The sequence below is a fragment of the Apiospora kogelbergensis genome (assembly GCF_038363985.1).
Source record: "Apiospora kogelbergensis strain CBS 113332 chromosome Unknown utg000003l_segment0_segment0, whole genome shotgun sequence".
Lineage (NCBI taxonomy): Eukaryota > Fungi > Ascomycota > Sordariomycetes > Amphisphaeriales > Apiosporaceae > Apiospora > Apiospora kogelbergensis.
Genome location: NW_027117420.1, coordinates 4,605,676 through 4,624,205, shown reverse-complemented (window position 1 = coordinate 4,624,205; position 18,530 = coordinate 4,605,676). Strand labels below are relative to the sequence as shown.

General features: G+C 52.5%; 5 protein-coding genes across 5 annotated transcripts; 3 read left to right on the top strand and 2 right to left on the bottom strand.

The window, feature by feature from the left end:
- Window positions 1–1,963: 1,963 nt before the first annotated feature.
- Window positions 1,964–3,116, top strand: PG998_006247 (Peroxisomal membrane protein PMP22; the record flags this gene model as incomplete). The annotated part of the gene is made up of 3 exons (XM_066873065.1): window positions 1,964–2,200; window positions 2,312–2,764; window positions 2,829–3,116. 3 exons carry the CDS (start codon window positions 1,964–1,966, stop codon window positions 3,114–3,116), a joined length of 978 nt encoding a protein of 325 aa, XP_066733162.1.
- Window positions 3,117–4,772: 1,656 nt separating this feature from the next.
- PG998_006246 (carbohydrate-binding module family 21 protein) lies at window positions 4,773–8,074 on the top strand (the record flags this gene model as incomplete). The annotated part of the gene is made up of 6 exons (XM_066873064.1): window positions 4,773–4,948; window positions 5,142–5,251; window positions 5,364–5,626; window positions 5,796–6,881; window positions 6,949–7,217; window positions 7,273–8,074. 6 exons carry the CDS (start codon window positions 4,773–4,775, stop codon window positions 8,072–8,074), a joined length of 2,706 nt encoding a protein of 901 aa, XP_066733161.1.
- An 806-nt stretch (window positions 8,075–8,880) lies between these two features.
- On the bottom strand, window positions 8,881–9,612 carry PG998_006245 (uncharacterized protein; the record flags this gene model as incomplete). Its single annotated transcript, XM_066873063.1, has 2 exons — window positions 8,881–9,253; window positions 9,380–9,612. 2 exons carry the CDS (start codon window positions 9,610–9,612, stop codon window positions 8,881–8,883), a joined length of 606 nt encoding a protein of 201 aa, XP_066733160.1.
- A 632-nt stretch (window positions 9,613–10,244) lies between these two features.
- On the bottom strand, window positions 10,245–11,555 carry PG998_006244 (uncharacterized protein; the record flags this gene model as incomplete). The annotated part of the gene is made up of 3 exons (XM_066873062.1): window positions 10,245–10,316; window positions 10,387–11,481; window positions 11,538–11,555. 3 exons carry the CDS (start codon window positions 11,553–11,555, stop codon window positions 10,245–10,247), a joined length of 1,185 nt encoding a protein of 394 aa, XP_066733159.1.
- An 878-nt stretch (window positions 11,556–12,433) lies between these two features.
- PG998_006243 (uncharacterized protein) lies at window positions 12,434–15,451 on the top strand (the record flags this gene model as incomplete). The annotated part of the gene is made up of 4 exons (XM_066873061.1): window positions 12,434–12,460; window positions 12,515–13,728; window positions 13,796–14,453; window positions 14,558–15,451. The coding sequence occupies 4 exons, from the start codon at window positions 12,434–12,436 to the stop codon at window positions 15,449–15,451; spliced, it is 2,793 nt and encodes a 930-aa protein (XP_066733158.1).
- Window positions 15,452–18,530: the final 3,079 nt, after the last annotated feature.

Sequence of the window (18,530 nt, the reverse complement as noted above, 5' to 3'; positions counted from 1 at the left end):
CATGGTAGTATGTACTCGACTTGACCCTGATTCCCAATTGAGGAGTCGGGCCGGCTGCAAAGAAAATAAAATGGATGCAATGTGCGGAATGTTGGAGTAAATGAATTTGGTGATGTTCTGCTTCACGCCAATATGTATGCCACACCTCAAGATAGGCATCTGCAGCCCACAGGAGTCGGAATTGGACTTGACATTGGATTTAGGAGAAAAAGGTTACCTGGTGAACTCCGGGCTGTCGAGTTGGTCGTTGATCGATTGATCGATTGTTGGGTACATCGATACCGCCGGATGTGGTTTTACTCGGGTCAAATCAGGCGTCGCTTCCCGTCGACAATTAAGGTCGAGGTGAAAGCACCGAGGTCACTGAGGTCAACACAAAACACAATCAATCCACATTCGCCCTACCAGCTCAATCGAGTCGAATCGCTCGAGACAAAACCCACAAGTCCACCCACCTACATCGATAAATACATGCTTATTTCCGGAAATATCGAGATTCGAGCCACTGAGTCTTACATTCTTCAAGGCTCCAATGGACTGCAAATTTTCATGTTAGGTATCAGTATCATTGATACCTGAAGCCCAAAGAGCCTGCTGCATGTTCCAGAATCTTCACCTCTTTTTCTTTGTTTTTCGCCGTAGTTCTCCTCTTGCCTACGACTGCACTTCTTGCCAAAGCAGGCCACCAACGACAAGCTGACAGCCACACGAGGATACGCGAGGAAACACAAGGAGCACAGCCATAATCTATAATACCCATGTCCGTCCGCGCCAATCCACCCAGGCTTACGTGCATGACAGATGGATGGAGAGAGGCAGGACTTAACTTAGTAGAGAGGGCCTCCCCAGCTTGGCCCAGCACCCAGCTCGCCACGGCCAAACAAAGCCCAGACCGCATCCAGATCAGGCCAGACGATGCGATGATGGAATCGAGCTAAATCACCCAAATCCCCGTCCGACCTTGGTCGACTGCAGATTCGATGGGGCCCAGCGGCCAAAAGCGAAGAAGCGCGTCGGGTCGGCTTTGGGTACCTACATGGCCGACATGGCACTACTGTACCTGCAAATTGGAAGAGCCCGGTCCAAGAACATCCTGGGTTATTGATGATGTGTTTTTTCCGTCCTGGGCTGCTGCGACATGCTACATACAGTAAGATCCATCTTTTCACGTCTGCTACAGTCGTTTCGCGTGCACTCATAGCCCGAATAACGGACGGCGGCGACGTGTACAATACCATCGCTGCTATTCCATCCATCAAACTCCAGCTCGCTGTCATCTGATCTTTTTGTTTCTATCTGTCTTGAGTCGGACATCGTATCGTCACGACCAAAAAAAAACCTCCCGCCTCAAGTGGAGAGACTGTCGGTAGATACAGCCGCTATCTGTGAGTGTTCGTCCTGTTCGTCCCTCTTTCACCGCCTGAAGCCCCCGGTTTCTTTCTTAATCGGTCGAGTTGTGTTGTCGGTCCCAGGTTGGTTGCTGGGGACCGGGTGGTTTTAGGGTGGGCGTGTGGGTGCCTCTGCACGTTGCAGGGTTTCGATGCGACACCAGCCTCGGCTTGATTGGCTTGATGGTAAACAAACCCAGCCGCCAGCCATGAATTGCATTGGCCCTCCCACTGGGACTCCCCCGTCCCATCGTCCACCCAGAGTTCCCACCTCTCCAGCTTCAGCTCGAGCTCCAGCCATCCAGCCCAGCCATCGCACATCGCACCCACGCACGCAAGCAAAGCAACGCAACGCCAGCAAGCCCAGCCCGCCCAGCGCAAGATCCATCCAGCCTTCTGCTCTGGCCATTCAGTCCATCCCTTTCATTATTCCTCTATTCAATTGCATTTGGCTTTTGCATTGGCCGTCTAAATGCTCCGTTGTTAATCCTTCGCCCCCGGAACAGTGACTTCCTATTACCCGTCCGACGACTTGCTTTCCTCGCGTGGCCGAAAAACTCCCTCAATCTTAAACCATGTCGCTCAAGATTGAGCGTAACACGGTTCGACAGAACACGGGGTCCGTGGTCGACGCCGCCCGCCAAACTGTCCATGATGCTGCCCACGACGTTCGCGATGTTGCCCGCGAGATCGTGAAAGGTCCTGCCGATGGCCCTCTGCCGGGCACCAGTGGCAAGCACCCCATCGCCGAGAGCATCGGCACTGCCATTACCGGCGGCAAGAAGGCTGCTGGCTCCAACGGCTACATGATGGTGCGTATTCTCTCTTTCTGTCCCCAGGGCTAAGGCCTCAATGCCTGTGTGTGTATGTTTGCTATATGCGACCGGCTGGCTGACCGTGCTCGTCGCGTCTCTCCTCTACAGGCCTACATCAACCAGCTCGAAAAGAACCCGCTTCGCACCAAGATGCTCACGGCCGGTACTCTGGCCAGTTTGCAAGAGCTGATTGCCTCGTTCCTCGCCAAAGACCGCAACAAGCATGGCAACTACTTCACCTCCAGGGTGCCCAAGATGGCCGCGTACGGTGCTCTGGTCAGTGCGCCGCTGGGCCACTTCCTGATCTGGTGTCTGCAGAAGGCCTTCAAGGGCCGAACGAGCCTGCGCTCCAAGATCATGCAGATCATTGTCAGCAACCTCGTCATCGCCCCGATCCAGAACTCCATCTACCTCATTGCCATGGCCCTCATCGCGGGCGCCCGCACCTACCACCAGGTCCGTGCTACCGTTCGCGTCGGCTTCATGAAGGTCATGAAGGTCACCTGGGTCACCTCGCCCCTGTGCCTGGCCTTCGCCCAGCAGTTCCTGCCCGGAGTCCACGTGGGTTCCCTTCTTCAACGTGGTCGCCTTCATCATCGGCACCTACATCAACACCATGACCAAGAAGAAGAGGCTCGCTGCCCTCCGCAAGAAGCACTTCGGTGATGACCGTAGTGACCGTGGTGATGGCCGCGGTCTTGGCCGCGGTGATGGTCGTGACGGCCGTGACGTTCGTGGCGATGGCCGCCCCGGCACCATGGGCGGACGCCCGGAGGACTACCCGGGTCCTATGGGCCCCAACCCCCCTACTAAAAGAAATACCCAACAAACCGCGAACGATGTTAATGCCCCCTGGATGAAGAAGCTTTTATGGAGAGAGATGTATAGGGTTGAATTGGTGGTGTGTGAGTGAGGCCTGTTGTTGGCGTGGATCGGTCGTCGGAGTGATTTGTTACCCCCTTGGTTTGTATATCCGGGATCCTTCAGCGTTACATGGGAAATGCTATGTAGGTTTCGAGGCTGGCTAAAACGGGATTTCTCGCCGGGTCTTGTGGCGAACCTTTCACCGAGGAGATGCTATTGTTACTTGTATAATCTTCTCCACCTGCATTCCCGCCTGTGCAAGCTTTGGAATTTATGTGTAGATAGCTTTGGAAATGAATTTACTTTACTATTTTTACCGCATCTTTTGGTTATTATTGCCACGAAGTTGACCTCTGAAATGCTGCAATACATGATCCCTCCAGCGTTGGAGCTCAAAGCCATGTCTCTGTAGGATATAGGGTCGACGTATTTGGGAAGGATATCCTACGTCGTTTCCGCGCTTAAGGGGGCCGAGCCGGCGATGGCTCATTACACAGAAAACGTCCTCACGAAGCACCTAAAATCCCTCATCCACTCAATTGCCTTCAGACATTATACGCGATGCTCTTCGTCAAAAAGCTACGATTTGTCGTTGCTAACCGAACCGAACCTCATCACAGGAACTGTTCGTTATTCAAGCTCTTTACTTATATTTCGGTTGGTCAACTGCCCAGAGCGGAATGTGCCACGATCAATCAAGAAAGCCCAGACGGGAAAACGTGAGATCGCGAGAACCAATCCTTTCTACCAAGCTGATGCGGGACAGAAATACGTAGGGCTTCTTCAAGAGATTTCAGCCAGTCCTCTTCTTTTCGGCTACATACATTTCGCCACCGCGTGCGACGACGGACTTTCTCCTGCAAAGCACATCGTTCATTGGCCCAGGCCGACTAGGACAATCCCTACAGCCAGAGCGAATGCAAGAAATCGGCCGGCGTAGAATAAACACATCATCCCTCTCTGAGACATGAAATGGCGACGTGGAGGACTCGCCCCCCGTCTGTATGTACGTGCGATTGGCCTTGAACACTATGTGCACTCTGCGGGAGTGGCGAGAGGAGATCTATATCGTCTAGAATCCCGCGGCTGAATCAGGAATGAGTCATGTAGGAAGCCCTGATGAATCAAAACTATCACGACAGGTGCCTACATCTTGTGGATTGATCCGCTCACCCGCTTATTCGTTCGCTCCAGTCCGGCCAGATGTCATGATATGCGGCCAATCAACGCATGGTAGTATCTCCCAATTTGATTTACAGGATATGGAAAATCAACGGACATTGAACCGTGATATGAAAGACCGAATTACTTTCCCGCCGATACTCTCCCAACCGCAGTCCAACTGTTGGTAACTCTATCCCGGTCAACCAGAGGCTACCACCCCCATACGTATGCCATGGCCTGGATAAGGGGAAGGTAACAAAGCCAAACAGTCAGTTGGGTAATTCCTCAAGTCCACATGCCACAGCATATAGAGAATCCCATATTCATCCAATCAGTACTTAGCTAACGCCGTTGAGCGATATAGCTTGCCAAGGCAGACTGAGGGACTGCCGTCGCAGTCGCGCTAGATCTGACTGCATTTGCATTATTTCCGTACCAGAAGCGACCAGGAGTGCGATTGATAATCTGGTCTACTGACTCATCCGCGTAATCCACGGGGTCCATTCTGGGTATGCGGTCGTTGCCCTGAGCTCTGCTCGCGATGAGTTCTTCTTGGCTCTTGTACAGCGAGTTTGGAGGAAGCTTAAAGTCTTCGAAGTACGTTTGGCAGTTGGTCTTCACGGCACGGGTAACAACTCCAAGCACGCCGACACCGAAGGGAGAAAGCTCGAGTCGCGAGGTCTCGTCCGCGAGCTCGAGCGACCGCTTCGAGGCCGCGTAAGTCCGTGGGAGCCGCCACGTTGGTTAGCCTTCCCAGGGGCCAAGTGGGCGACAAGGTGAAATTAATAACATGGGAGACTCAGAGGGAAAAGAAAGACGACTAGTTGTTCAACGAGGAGAATAAATCCAATTCTGGTGGCCAATTGGTGTTGGTAATTGGTTATGCCGACGCTGAATCCTGAATAGCCAGATCCAACAACACCTTGCGTCCAACAAAACCAGAATTCACTTCATGTGCATACATGGAAGATATCTATACTCTTTTCGTGATTGAACTATTTGTGCTCTGGGTTTTCAAAGGTATGCTGGGAGCCTCGTACAAGAAGAGATCTTCTTCCAATGCTACCTTACCAACCAGGCGTTAGCGAATGCTAAAGAGCATTGCATTAGAAGTAGCATCCCTCCATTTCAGCCCTCCTGGGTAAGGGAGTAGGTATCGTCGGCGGAGCCAGGCACTTTGGGAGGCTGACACCGGCTCCGCCTCAGCTTACGCCGACGTTGCCTTACCCCACGGCGAGTGTCATTCATTCCAACAATCTGTTTTCTCTTGTTCTCGCTTCCTTTCGACCAGCTCGTCTCCTGTGGTCCCTTCTCGCGCGGCTTACTACCAAGCTCTTTGGTCTGGAGGAAATCTCCCACAGATTCCGCGGCCTTACCAAACCAACAACAAAATGTGTGAGAAGCACTACTACTACTACCAGAGGGGTGACAAGATCGAAAAGGAGACGGCTACCCAACTATGTAGCAATTCGTCTAACGACCGGCCCTGTCAACAGGCCGCAGAGTTTCACCATAGTCGCGACGAAAGAAATGGCTCTAAAACCGTCTCACCTGCGTACTCTAGCTCTTCATCATCAAGGGAAATTCCGTATTTTCCCGCCGGAGTGTCGGTAGCTCCAAATCCAGTTGGGACGGGGTAAGCATCGAGTCGGAGGACGATCGTCTCCTCAAATTAGAGCGAGAAGTGGCCAATACCAAGGAGGTCCTACATCGCCAGCAGCTGCAGTCCAGGATTGAGCGCCAAAACGAGGCCATCAAGAGTCGGCCGCCGATACCCCTGGTGCCGGCTGCCAGAGCTCACCGTAGCCTGTCCGTTGTCGCCGACGCGATGAGGAATGTGCGCATTGGCAGCCAGTCGTCATTGCAAATGGAGCGTGAGCGCCGGCGGCGGGAGCGACGAACTCAGGAAGAGCTCAAGGAGCGCGAGGAGGCGGCTCTAAAGGAGCGCCTCCGTGCGCGCATGGCTCGTCACAGGGCCAGTATCACTTTGAGCAATGTGGAGGAAGAAGGATATGCACAGGATCTGGAGCAAGACCTTGCTAATACCGATGAGCCTCTAGATCGCTGGACGCTGCCACAAGAGGAAGAACCGCAGGAGCAACAGAAAAGGGACCAAACCGGTGATTCGCCTAGTCGCTCTTCCGTTCACGTCGAGCAACTGATTTGCAAGTGTGAGATACTGCAAACAATCGAAGAGATGAGGAAGATTCCAGGGGAGGGGGATTCAAGCGCATTTGACCTACTGAAAAACTTCGTCGTCATCAATGGCTCGCCTAGGGGACTGGAATGTACAACATGCAGCTCTTACCTCACCAGGCGTTGGGGAAAGGTGGGATTGACACTTCTCCAGCAGTTGTCAGATTGTATCGATGACTTTCAGCGGCCATTGGATGCCAAGCGGGAGCCATCGTCAAGTTCCCTATCGATTAAGATTTTCGTCAGAAGCAACTTCGTCTGCCTCGTGCCTTGGGATGACGAGACTATCGTTGACACTGAGGTAGTTGCGGCATTCACTTGGCTGTGCACCGCGATTCGAAACAGCCCGAAGGTGGATAGCAATAACTCATCGACGAAGTCCATTCATTTGTCCAAGGCTGAAATACGCACCAACTCCAACAATGTGATGGATCTGAGAATTACGCAGGAAGCGGTCAGTCCTGAACAACTGCGGGATCTTTTTGCATCCAGATTCCACCTGTTGGCTGCCAATGTTTAAGTCGGTTGTCGTCGCATGGCAGTCAGATGAAGACGCATTTTTGGAAGGGGGACTACCTGGTCTAGAGATCCCATTTGACATGATGGTCCATCTAGCATCTGCTGAGAACTACCACCAAGTTGACGGAGGTATAGTACTGCTGGGGTTCTTCACAGCCTTAGTACCAATTCGGCGACACCCAGACAGCAACACGATCCAGTGGCATTTGGAATCCATTGGAAACGATGACCTGATGCAGCCCTGCAACCTTGAATCCATAAAAGGAGACTGGTGAGTCATCATGATTACCTACCTGATCAATTTTCTGACTTTAACAATTCCAAAGGTACAAAACCACAGACATTTCCGAGCTGGCCAACTCCAGATGCGTCGTGGGCTGGTTTGAGCAGGCAAATATCATGCTGGGAACCAGCTCACTTGTGGAATCCAATAAGCTCACTTGGAGCAGCGGCATCCCCTCGCGCCATCGAACTGCGCATAGGGAAGGGTTTGAAGGGGGTGGCCAGATCAGCTTCAGCCTGGGGCCGATCAACATCGCGCCTCAAGGTATGAGTACTTGGAGGTTCCACTCCAACGTCCAGGCCTACAAGGCGCCGAACGAGTACCGACAGGCGATTCGGCTCAGCGCCCGCAAGGTGGCCACGTTGATTGACACCAATTCCAAGCAAGCGTGGCTTGTCCCCATGTTGAGCTTGGTGCTGCATCTATGCCATCGTTACTACCAGGAGGTAAAGTTGGACGGCGAGATGAACGACCCGATTCCTTTTGCCGAGCCCTCGCCGAACGGTGCTTCTGCCGCCATTAGAGCTATCGAAAACAAAGGCGACCTGATCGTGGTGGGCAAGAGCGGGGAGCCTGATTGCGAGACACTCAGACAGCTCGTCCTGAGGATCAACTGCAATCTGCTAGATTCATCTGCAACCAGGGAGCCGCCGCGGGGGGATCTGATATTTGCATCCGAGCTGATGGATGCGGTGGTGGAGCCAGGATCCGGAAGTGCCCTGAAGGAGATTGGCACTTCCGAGGATGCCAGTTCCTGGAAAGATCTTGCCAGCAAAGCCGACGTTATCGGCGTTTGCGCGGACATAGGGAGGTCATCCAGCCCATCCCCGAGCCTGGAACGCTAGTCAGGCCCAACTGCGAATGCATGCATCTGCCGCAAAGCCTCTACCTACTTGCCGCTCACAGTACGTACATCAACATCTCCCCTCTTTCAATCGGTCAAGTTAGCTAACATCGGGGACAAGTGCAATGCCTCGAGATGCTCTCGCTTCGGGCGGGAAGCAGCACCAAGGATCTGCTGCAAGGCTCCTGCACGTTCGGGAAAAACGTGTATTGGACTAGAAAAGGGGATCTCTTGTGGTCGAAATGTGGAAATGTGCATCATCAGCCCCCGTGGTCCACTAGAGAGATCGTCCAGCAAATAAGTCGCAAAGGGAAGAAACCCGTCACTGGCAGCGTCACGACGACGACGGTGACGGCTGTTACGAAGACGGGGGTTGTGGTTTTGGGACGCGACCGGATCGTGGCTTGAAGAAATGGTTTCAATGAAGGGGCGAATTATTAAATCCTTTTCAGACGTTTCTGTTAACTGTAGATAAAACCCTTTAGGGACAGCCAGGCCTTCCCAGGGTTTGTGGCGGGGTAAGACTCTGGCCACATACCGGCTTTATCTGCTGGTGGTCCGCTGTCCTCATTTTGGAACTCAACATTGAGCTTCCCCAGCATATTTATTTTCTTACATACATGCATACGTGCTTTGGTTATGACCCCTGCTCTTCATGCCAACGTCATCAAGACAAGCGAGCCGAACCGCTCGGCCTGGCTGACGCGCGGGTCTTTACCAACACCCTCTCCAGCAATAGCAGCCAGGCCATTGGGCATACTTCTACCCGAATGAGTACCCTGTCCAGACTGTCCTCTCGTCGCCGGACTAATGAATCCGCTTCCATCTGATTTTCAAGTCCCGATCCGGCGGCATGGCCCCCGCCCCACAGTAGCGCAAATCGCTCTCGGCCGCCCGCGGGGACGTCGACCCGTCCGCCTTGGTCCACGCCACGACCTCGAGGTCGAAGCGCGAGACGATGGCGGCGACGGTGGTGGCGCCGCTGTCCAGGACGACGGGATGCTTGACGTCGCGCATGATGTTGAAATTGATGCGCAGCCGGAGCGTCTCGGTCCAGATGGACTGCAGCAGCGGCAGCCCCACCAGCCTCTGGTTGTCGAGGATGGGCTTGCCTGTGGCCGGGTCCGTATCCGTCGCTGTCGCGATCTCTTCTCTCACTGCGCGTAAGAGACTGGGGTCTCTGACGATTTCCATCAGCATCCATGTTGCGGTCGGGATGCTGTTAGAATTGAGCCTGCACGATTTGCATCCATCTGTCAGTGGTTGCCAATGGAACAGAACAGGGACTGTTGGGGAAGCTTCTTACGCAAAGGCCAGGGCACCCAATGTGGCAGCAATGACTTCATCCCTCCAATCTGGTTCCTTCGTCCAGCGATATAGCTCACGAACAGCCCGGCCGCCGAAGCGATGCTCCCAGTCGGCTTCCGTAGCTTTCCAATCAAAGCCAGCCGACACGTCTCCAAGCCAACGTTCAATGGCGCTGACGTAGGCATCATGGGCCTTGGCGGGTTTTGCATTGAGCCACTTTGGCAGGCCCATGACGAGCTGGAATACCTGTTCGTCGAACGCCCATAGACGGTCGACGAAGTCGGGGAAATGGGGGGATAAAGGATCAAGTAGAATACAGCTATCACTCCGCTGTATGAAATCCCCCTTACTTCACCACGTTGTCCCGAATGGTCCTGTTCTGCTCCGGTCAGTCCCATTGCCGTCTTCTGGAGCTGCACACTCATTATGGGAGGATAGTGCACATCGGGCCCCAATGAGCTTTCGTATATCGTCCCGGGGGCATGGAACGCCATCAAAGTCAGGCAAAATAACGTGGTTGAGAATACCAAAGCCCGGTGGTTCTGCTATTCGCGACCCCAGCAAAAAGACAAAAACATACAACACCGAGGATTCCCAGGTCGTCACCGACCCTAGTACTAATTCGGCTCTCTGCTGCTTATATATGGGAGAGCGGACGGGATCCCTAGTATTCAGCAGGATGTGGTCGTATGTGAAAGAACTAGGCGATACGGGGACTTAAGTCCAGTCTTTGTCATATTTCTAGATACCATCTATTGTCCCATGACATCATCTGCAATGCTGTGCTCTTTTCAAATGCTTTTCCCTACCAGTGCGAGATGAAGAACCACTAGCCAACTGCGTCAGGTTCAACATGCCTTCACCTAAAGAGCCAGAGGCGCTTTTCCCGCGGCGTGGCAGCCTCGTGTGGAGGGTTTGAGCCTGTCGCGCCCGGCCTACTGTTACGATGCAGTCCTCATAGTTCGCGCCGAGAAACCGTTTCGATAGAGAGGAACTGTAACTTACCAAGGCCACCCTGACCACCGTCTTGGAGCCTCGAGACGACAACTCGGCGAAAATCTGGAAGAAAATGGCCGGCCAAAAGTCCTGGGCGGGACTGGCCAGGGTCCGGCTCAGAACCTCGATGTCTATGATGATGTAGAGGTAGGGGATTCCTTGGAGCACAGAACCTAGAATGCTGACCCATTCCCCCTCCGTCTGTGCCCCAATATAGGACTTGAAAGATGGTGCTAAAGCTGCATCGGTATGGATGCTCTTGTTGACAGCTATGGCCTGGGAGACGAGGTACTTGAGCAAGTCGATGGAAGACACAGCGTCTGCTGTCCGTCCTTCGGGGACCATGGTTTTCAGCGCCCATATGACGGGGATCTTAGCATCGCGCAGCATCGCGATTGACTGGGCACAGAAGCCTTGGAGGTGGAACTTCATATTCCTCGTGCCGTTGAATGCGACAAGCGAGGATGTGCTGCTTTGGTTCCACCTCAGGACCTTGTCTGTCAGCCAGAATGCTGGGCCCCGTGCAGTAGAAGGCTTATTAGCGCGACGCTTCCTAGTCCAGAAGAGAGATGCCTGAAAAGCTTTGGCGGGGTCGGGCATCTGAGTTACTTTTATCTGGTCCAGAAGCTGCACTAGCTGAACCTCGGATATCTGCTGGTGCAACTTCATTGTTGCACTCTCGCCAAGGACCCGATCGGCCGCCTTGGAAGCTTTCATCTCTAGCATGAGGGATATAGCGTATTCGACTCGAGATTGCGTTTGACGAATATCTATGTGCATATCCCGTTGCTCAGCATGGCTGCTTGCCGCTGCCATACTCGACATGCTGAGAGATAGCGACGATACGGAGGCCAAGATATCGTCGTAGCGCAGCTCAGTAGGTCTCGTGATGGAATGGAGAGCATGCATGAGCTTGCTTTCTTGGTACCATCCGAGGGCTCGCACGAGGAACCGGAGGACATGGCTGTATATCTTGGTGATGGTCTGCCGCAATGGGGGTATCGGGTAGAGCTGAACAGTCAATTCGGCACGCGGGAGGAGATCAGCGATCTGAACGAGGCCCTCTGAAAGCCTGTATATCACCTTTTGATGGTTGACAGCCCCCTAACCCACCGTGTCAGGCCATGAGGTAGCAGATAAATCTCTTTAGGAGGACTGACCACGAATAGGACCTTCATCGCGCCCCATACTAGCGCTGTGTACTCGGGATGGTGCGATACGAATACATCGACAATCCCACTGTAATGGTGAATCTTCTCGGATACGCTTACAAGAAGCTGGCGTACTTTCGAATCGCCCTTTTGCTGTTCGTATCGAGTTCTGGTCTCCGTAACAGATGCCAGAACTGCCCCCAGATTGCCATGGTTTGGATTGGTAATCCACTCGAATTTCGATTTGTCCTTGTCTTTGGACAGTTCTGTCGAGAATGCGTTAAGGGCTTCTTCGAAGGCTTCATGGGCAACAAGGGTCCTGCTACCGGGCAGATGGTGAGAGATCTTGGTTGCTATCAGGCCGCAGGGGATAGGTGAACTTACCCCTCTACTCCATCTGCGGCTGAGTACCATTTGCGCAGAGCAACTGGGTCTCCCCATCCTCTCGCGAGCCAGGAAAGGTCTGCGCCTGTTGTCGACATAGAAGCCAGCAGCGATGTCGGGCGGTTAGGACCTAGGAACTATACGTCTGAAGTATATGTTCTAGTCGCGAGTTGATCAGTCTTACTATTACAGTCAGGTATGAAGGGTGATCTCCAAGTTACCATTACAAGCACGACCAACAACAACGTTTTGTCTTTGAAGCACGACAGCCAATAAATATCACAGCTGAAGCAGAATGAGCAACGAAGGAGGGCTGATAGGGTAAGTAGGAGGAGCACTGCCCCGGTCGCAGGCTTTCTACACGGTGCGCCTGCAAATAGTCTGTCTGCCTTGCCAACGCATCACAAGTCGCATGTCCCTGGCCGCGCCTCCTTGCGCAGTCGAGGCCATCTTCATAAGCACCAAAAACTTTTCGATCGAAATCATCAACATTAATTGATTACCTATATACTTAGCTACCAATGCTAACAATTCCAACCCAGATGGAGGTACGATACTTGCTGCGAAAGCCCACAATACCATTACGCTAAGTATACTCAAAGAGAGCAGCTGTCGTAGAATCGACCATTTCGGACGACAGGACGCGTGGCAGCCTCTTCGAGACGAGGGGCGATAAATGGATAGCTTTGGGCCTGCGACAGCCAGACTCGCCGCCGACAACAGATGAGGCGATATCAACGGTAACCAACGCATATTCTTCATATCAATGTTTACCCTCACTGACGCTTCGGCCCTCCGCGCAGTTGAACAGCGAGAATCTGAGCAACGAGATTCTGGACTCTGATTTTGCTTTCTTTGGTGACGACAACAATTTTAACACAGGACCTGATTTCAACCTGTCGAACTTCTTGGATATCCCCGGCGAGATCGGCGCTGAAAGTTCAAGGCAACAAGCCAAACGACAACCCAAGATGCCACGAACAGCTGGCTCATCCAGCTGCCGCCAGGGCGCACCAGGAGCCAACGGCCAGAGAGTTCCCCCGCGCAACGAACCTGCCGCATATCGCCCAGAGCCGGAATTCGATGATTTCTTTGGCACACGCCCAGAACCCATGGTTTCGCAAGAACCTGTAACCCGCCATTCCTATGATTATTCGTCGCGGCCCAGGAATGAACAACCTTCCACCGGCGGTGCCTTCATTGACTTCGTTGGTGATTCGAATACATCGCAGAGACTTAGTCATGAAACGCCACTTGGACTCTCTGCCGGCGATTTCCAAAGCATTGCCGATCGCCTGGGCATTCCAGAAGCCTCGGCATCAAGCTTCGAAAGTATGCAGGCCTATATATCTGGGCTACGACAACAAAAAGATGTCCCCCCGCCAAGAAAGCCACCACGAGGTCTGCTTATTCATCGTGTTGTTGATAAACATGGTGGCTTCCGACTTTATCTCGATCGTCCTCAGTGGATAGAAGGAGATGGCTGGGCTCTGATGGGAAAGCTGCCGGTTTCCAACGTCCAAGCATACCTGTCGAAGTACCCAGAAGTCTGCTTCATCATGTGTCGGAACTACAAAGACTCGTCTGCCATTGATACCGACAATCGGGACGCAATTGGTAACATCAACGTCACCTACAGCTCGGAATCTATCGTACCCGTTGAACAACACCTAGCGTCGGCAATAATGAAGTTCATCGACTTCAACGGGTGCGAATCCAAAGACCAATACTCTATTGACGATTTTCATAACGACGATTACCGGGACTTCTCGAACGGCTGGCTTGCAGACTGCAAAAAGATAACCCTCTATTCTCCGTATAGGGGAATTCTACCATTCTGCAAATGGCAAGGATATGGAAACCTTCATGGGAATTCTAAGCAGAGAGGAACTTCCACTTTTCCAACGAATCACGGGCTACATTATGCGCGAGTACCAAAAACTCTTCGCGGCCATTAAGAATTCGATTGCTCGTGGCAAGATTACCAATGCATCTTTGTCCTTCCTATTCAAGCCAGGCACTGTCGTAGTGCAGGGGAAAGGGACTGATGCCAGGGGTTACATATGCACATCCAGGCTTCAAAATTCATTGACACCAGAGTACGAGTCTCTCCTGCATGAAATCACTCATTCGCTTGGGTTGCCTGAGGAAACATCGCCTAACGAGCCCCAGCAGACGAAAGCTGTGCTCAGGAGTTACACTCTCAACGCCTGGTATTGGGAGCTCGATCCAACCTTCAGGAAAAGGCACGTTGTGCTGAGGATACAAGATATCGCCGTTAACGATCGCTCCGAGAAGGACATCAAAGACATGGATATCCGTCCCAAGGCGCATGTGGATCCCAGGACATTGGAAATCCTGCAGAATAGGGGAACTTGGTATTGGAAGTGCCGCAAACAGCAAATAGTTGCATATAACGGAGATGCGCACAGGGACAATACGCGCAAACACATGCACCAGACAACAGACCAAAGATATATGATAGACGCGATGACATACCACGACTTTCATGCCTTCGGCGCGAGCAACGGCTCTCCTAAGGTCGCCACTAGCCTCATCGGAGCCGAGGCCATGGAGCACGATAACCCCCCGACGACACATTCGTCTACCTAGCCCCTTCGTCCATACGAGGCTTCAACCTCAAGACGAAGAAGTGGTGTGACCTGGCCATTGACGGGTTCGCAAAGGTTGAGTGGAATACCGATGCCTTTGAGAATCTTGCTATTCCCGAGAAAACAAAAGAATTGATTGAAGCCCTGATCAGCAACCAGATCGAGACGGAGATGTCAACAGATATCATCAGCGGCAAGGGCAATGGGCTCATCATGCTGTTGCATGGCGGTCCAGGAACCGGCAAGACCCTGACAGCTGAGAGTGTGGCCGAGATCGCGCAGAGGCCACTCTACCCAGTCACCTGCGGCGATATAGGGACCGAACCGAACGCTGTCGAGAAGTACCTAGAGTCAGTCCTGACCCTAGGCAAGATCTGGGGATGCGTGGTACTCCTCGACGAAGCCGACGTCTTCCTGGAGCAACGCAGTCTCGATGACCTTCATCGCAACGCCCTCGTGTCCGTCTTCCTGCGGGTTCTGGAGTATTACGAAGGGATCCTCGTGCTCACCAGCAATCGCGTCGGGACCTTCGATGAGGCGTTCAAATCGCGCATCCAGCTGGCAGTCCACTATACCAACCTGAATGATGATCAGCGCAGACAGATTTGGACCAACTTCTTCAGCCGGCTGAAGCACTTGGATGAGGATGGGATCAATTTTGCGGACCTGAAGGATAACATCAAGCGCCTGGCCCGGCACAAGATGAACGGACGCGAGATACGCAACGTCATCACAACAGCACGGCAGTTCGCTCGATGGAAGAGGAATCAAAAAAACGGGGCGGGTTATTTGTTGAACTACGAGGTCATGGAGGAGATCATTGAGACATCGGGCAAATTTGACCAGTACATCAAGGATCTTAACAACGGGGCCACACATGACCAGTTGGCCGAGGACGAAGGATGGAGACTGGCAGGCGATGAATGATGGGCTTGCTTTTCTGGAACACGATCTCCTGGTTTTTGTTGACGATTTCATGACTTTCATTATTGTCTCTATCGTTTGCTATAACCCCCTGTCTCACTGATATGTACCATGCTGCCAGAAAACAGGCAGTTGTAGCTAGTCCCCTTTCAAGCAAACAAGCTCTGTCAGGGAGTGCGAACCCAACGGTTCGCAACTACTACTTGATCAGAGCCTAATTTCGTACGTACGTTCCAATATCTAACTCGGGCGGAGAGAGAAACACCTGTTGACTCTTCGTCGAGTGAGAGCATAACAGTGGTTTGAGTCAGATCCAGGAGTGGGTGTTCAATTGCCCACCCTCGAAATGGTGCGCCATGTCCAGCATGTATCTTGCACATTGAGGATCGCTGATATTTGGTTTCTTGTCATATCCTCTACCTGGACATACTTGAATGATAGAAATATATGAATAGTAAGGAGTATGTATTCTCTCGCTCTGTCTCGGCGAAGATGGCATCTTCTCAGAGATATCCATCTATACATAGGGTGTAGCTAGCATCTGCCGATGGGCGAGTCACGCGCCTCATCCATACAAGTGTTTCCTGCCGTTTGCCTACCGCGTATTCTTCCATTTTTACCGACGTGTGATCACGAGGAAGCTCTCGCGTACAGCCGGCGTGAGTCGGTTCCTTCGTCGCTGTCGCTCTTGACGAAGAAAGGGGAACGAAAGGAAAGGGTGACTCAACACCTACCACCGACTCATCCGGCAAACAGTAATGGGAGAATTGGGTTGAGTGAAACCGGAGCGCCATATAACCTCCTCAAGTGAGGGTGTATTTATTTCCCTAGGAATAGCTTCTTGTCGTCAGTCTCGCTCGAATCCCGTTGGCCACATGCTCGCGCCGGGAGGCATCGTATACCGCATATGGCAGACCGTTCAAGATGATACGACGGGATACGACGGGATACTACGAAAACGGTAAGAGAGCTCGCATGCAACTAGAGACGTACGAATGGCAAGCACGTTGCCCCAACGTGTGGGCGCACCCGAGCCCAAACACCGAACACGGAAAGATTCATCCCGTAATAGTAAGGACCTGATCTAGACCTCTCCGACTGGCGGTAGCGGTGCCGCGAAGCGAACAAGTGAGCAAGGCCCGAGTTCGCCCTAGGTCAGTACTAGAACCGGCGAAACAATATGGATTCCACCATCGACTCCTCCCAACCCGCACTCGACGATGGACCTCAGCCATGATTTGCATTTGTGTGCGGTCAGATATTTCACCGAAACAAGCAAAAGAAACAGCTCCACGGAAACTACATCGCAATGAAACGGTTCTGGCTAACCCCGGGGGGCCGCATTGTCCTTGGATAGATTAACTTAAATGCGAAACTGACAATCTGAGAGCACATCTCACGACACATCATACTACGAGCCGGCAAAACGCTATGCATCTCGGCGTTTAGAAGGAAGCAATGCGTCTCTCTCTCTGTCATGCAACGGGGTAACGTGAAGCGAAGTGAAGACGCTACACAGGGCAGGCCGGAGCTATATCACACCTTGCGGCAGCAAGAACCATGCACGCGGGAGAAAAAGTAACCTCATCCTCTACATTACAGAGAAAAGTTTGGTTCATGCGGAAACATGATACGGATTGAGCACCGGCGGGTGGGCGCTTGCTGATCCCTCTTGTTATTGATTGCCTCCATAGCCCGTCTCTTGCAGGGCGGTCAGATGGTGGGACGAAACAAAGGTTAGCATAAGCCTGTTTCGTACACCGGCGGCTTTCTGTAGACGGCCATCGGTTCTCTGGGGCAGCCGGTCAGTTGATGATGCGACGGCAGAGATCGGTTCCCCACAATCGCGATGCCACTGTCATGACAGATGCCCCCTCCCCGTTGAGCTTCAGTAGCATCCATCATGGGCGATATCAGCAAGGACTGCCAGTTCATGCCCAACATGAGACGAACTGGTTCGGTTCGCTTCCTGGAGTGGATGGCCTGGGCCAGACAGCATGATCCTTGGTGCGCCCCGCGAATCTCTCAGCATTGTGTGCTTGGATGATCATATCCTATATGTCGTTTCGTTAACAATACGTTGTTCGGTTGTGACCTCCGCAATCGCGGTTACCTCACACGATGCTACAGCGGGTATCAAAGAGTGAGGAGCATCAGTCATGCTCTCGCATCATAACGGATGCCACTATAATCATCAGTATGATTTAACATTATGCCTTGAGATGGGATGAATCTTTACGTACCGTTGGTGAAAGAGTTGCAGTCCGACCGGCAAGACCCGTACGGCTCCCAGCTCATACGTGAGGTTGAGGGGAGCACGATAGTGAACATCAATAGTTGCTTCACTATTGGGCATCGGTGGTGTGACCGGAAGGCGACTCCAAGCAAACGCGATGTTACCTCGAAGACCATTGCATACTTAGCGAAGTAGCACTCATAAGGTCAGCAGGATCTGAAGTTTATGCCCGATGGACAGGTAAGTATCAACGAACAGCTTAGCTCCTACGGAATAGTGACCTCGAAATAAGGTCAACAGAAGCTAGGCGCTTAGATGTTGTTTTTTCTTTCCCCAGTCAGCGAAACAAAACCGTTAAGGAAAAAAGATCCGTTGCCCGTTGCCCTGGCTAGACCGCAAGTGTCCATGCTTATGACCGTTTTGGCAATACGCTCGCGGGATCGTCTGTCGAACAGCGGTTGTCATATGAATACGACATCATGGCATTAATGCTGACTAGGTGAGCACGATGACGATGTACCGACAACATCATGCCCTCATGTTTGTAGTTGGTACATAAACCACTTTGGGGGGCTGGACTTCGTCGCCAGGGTAGCAGTGGTAGGTACTTGCGTTGATGGGTCATGTTTCTGGATCGATGGTAGACAGTAAGCCGCAGAAACAAACGATGTTCATTCACACACTGAGATGAAAGGATCGGCAAGAAAAGGGCATGGCGCTCATCTGCTTCCGAAGGTACTGTGAAACAGAGCGATGCCACTGCATGCGACGAGAAGCAGCAGGTACGCGTAACATGGGTACAGCACGATGACGGCGCTTCTCGAAGGCTGGGAGAAGATATCAGAG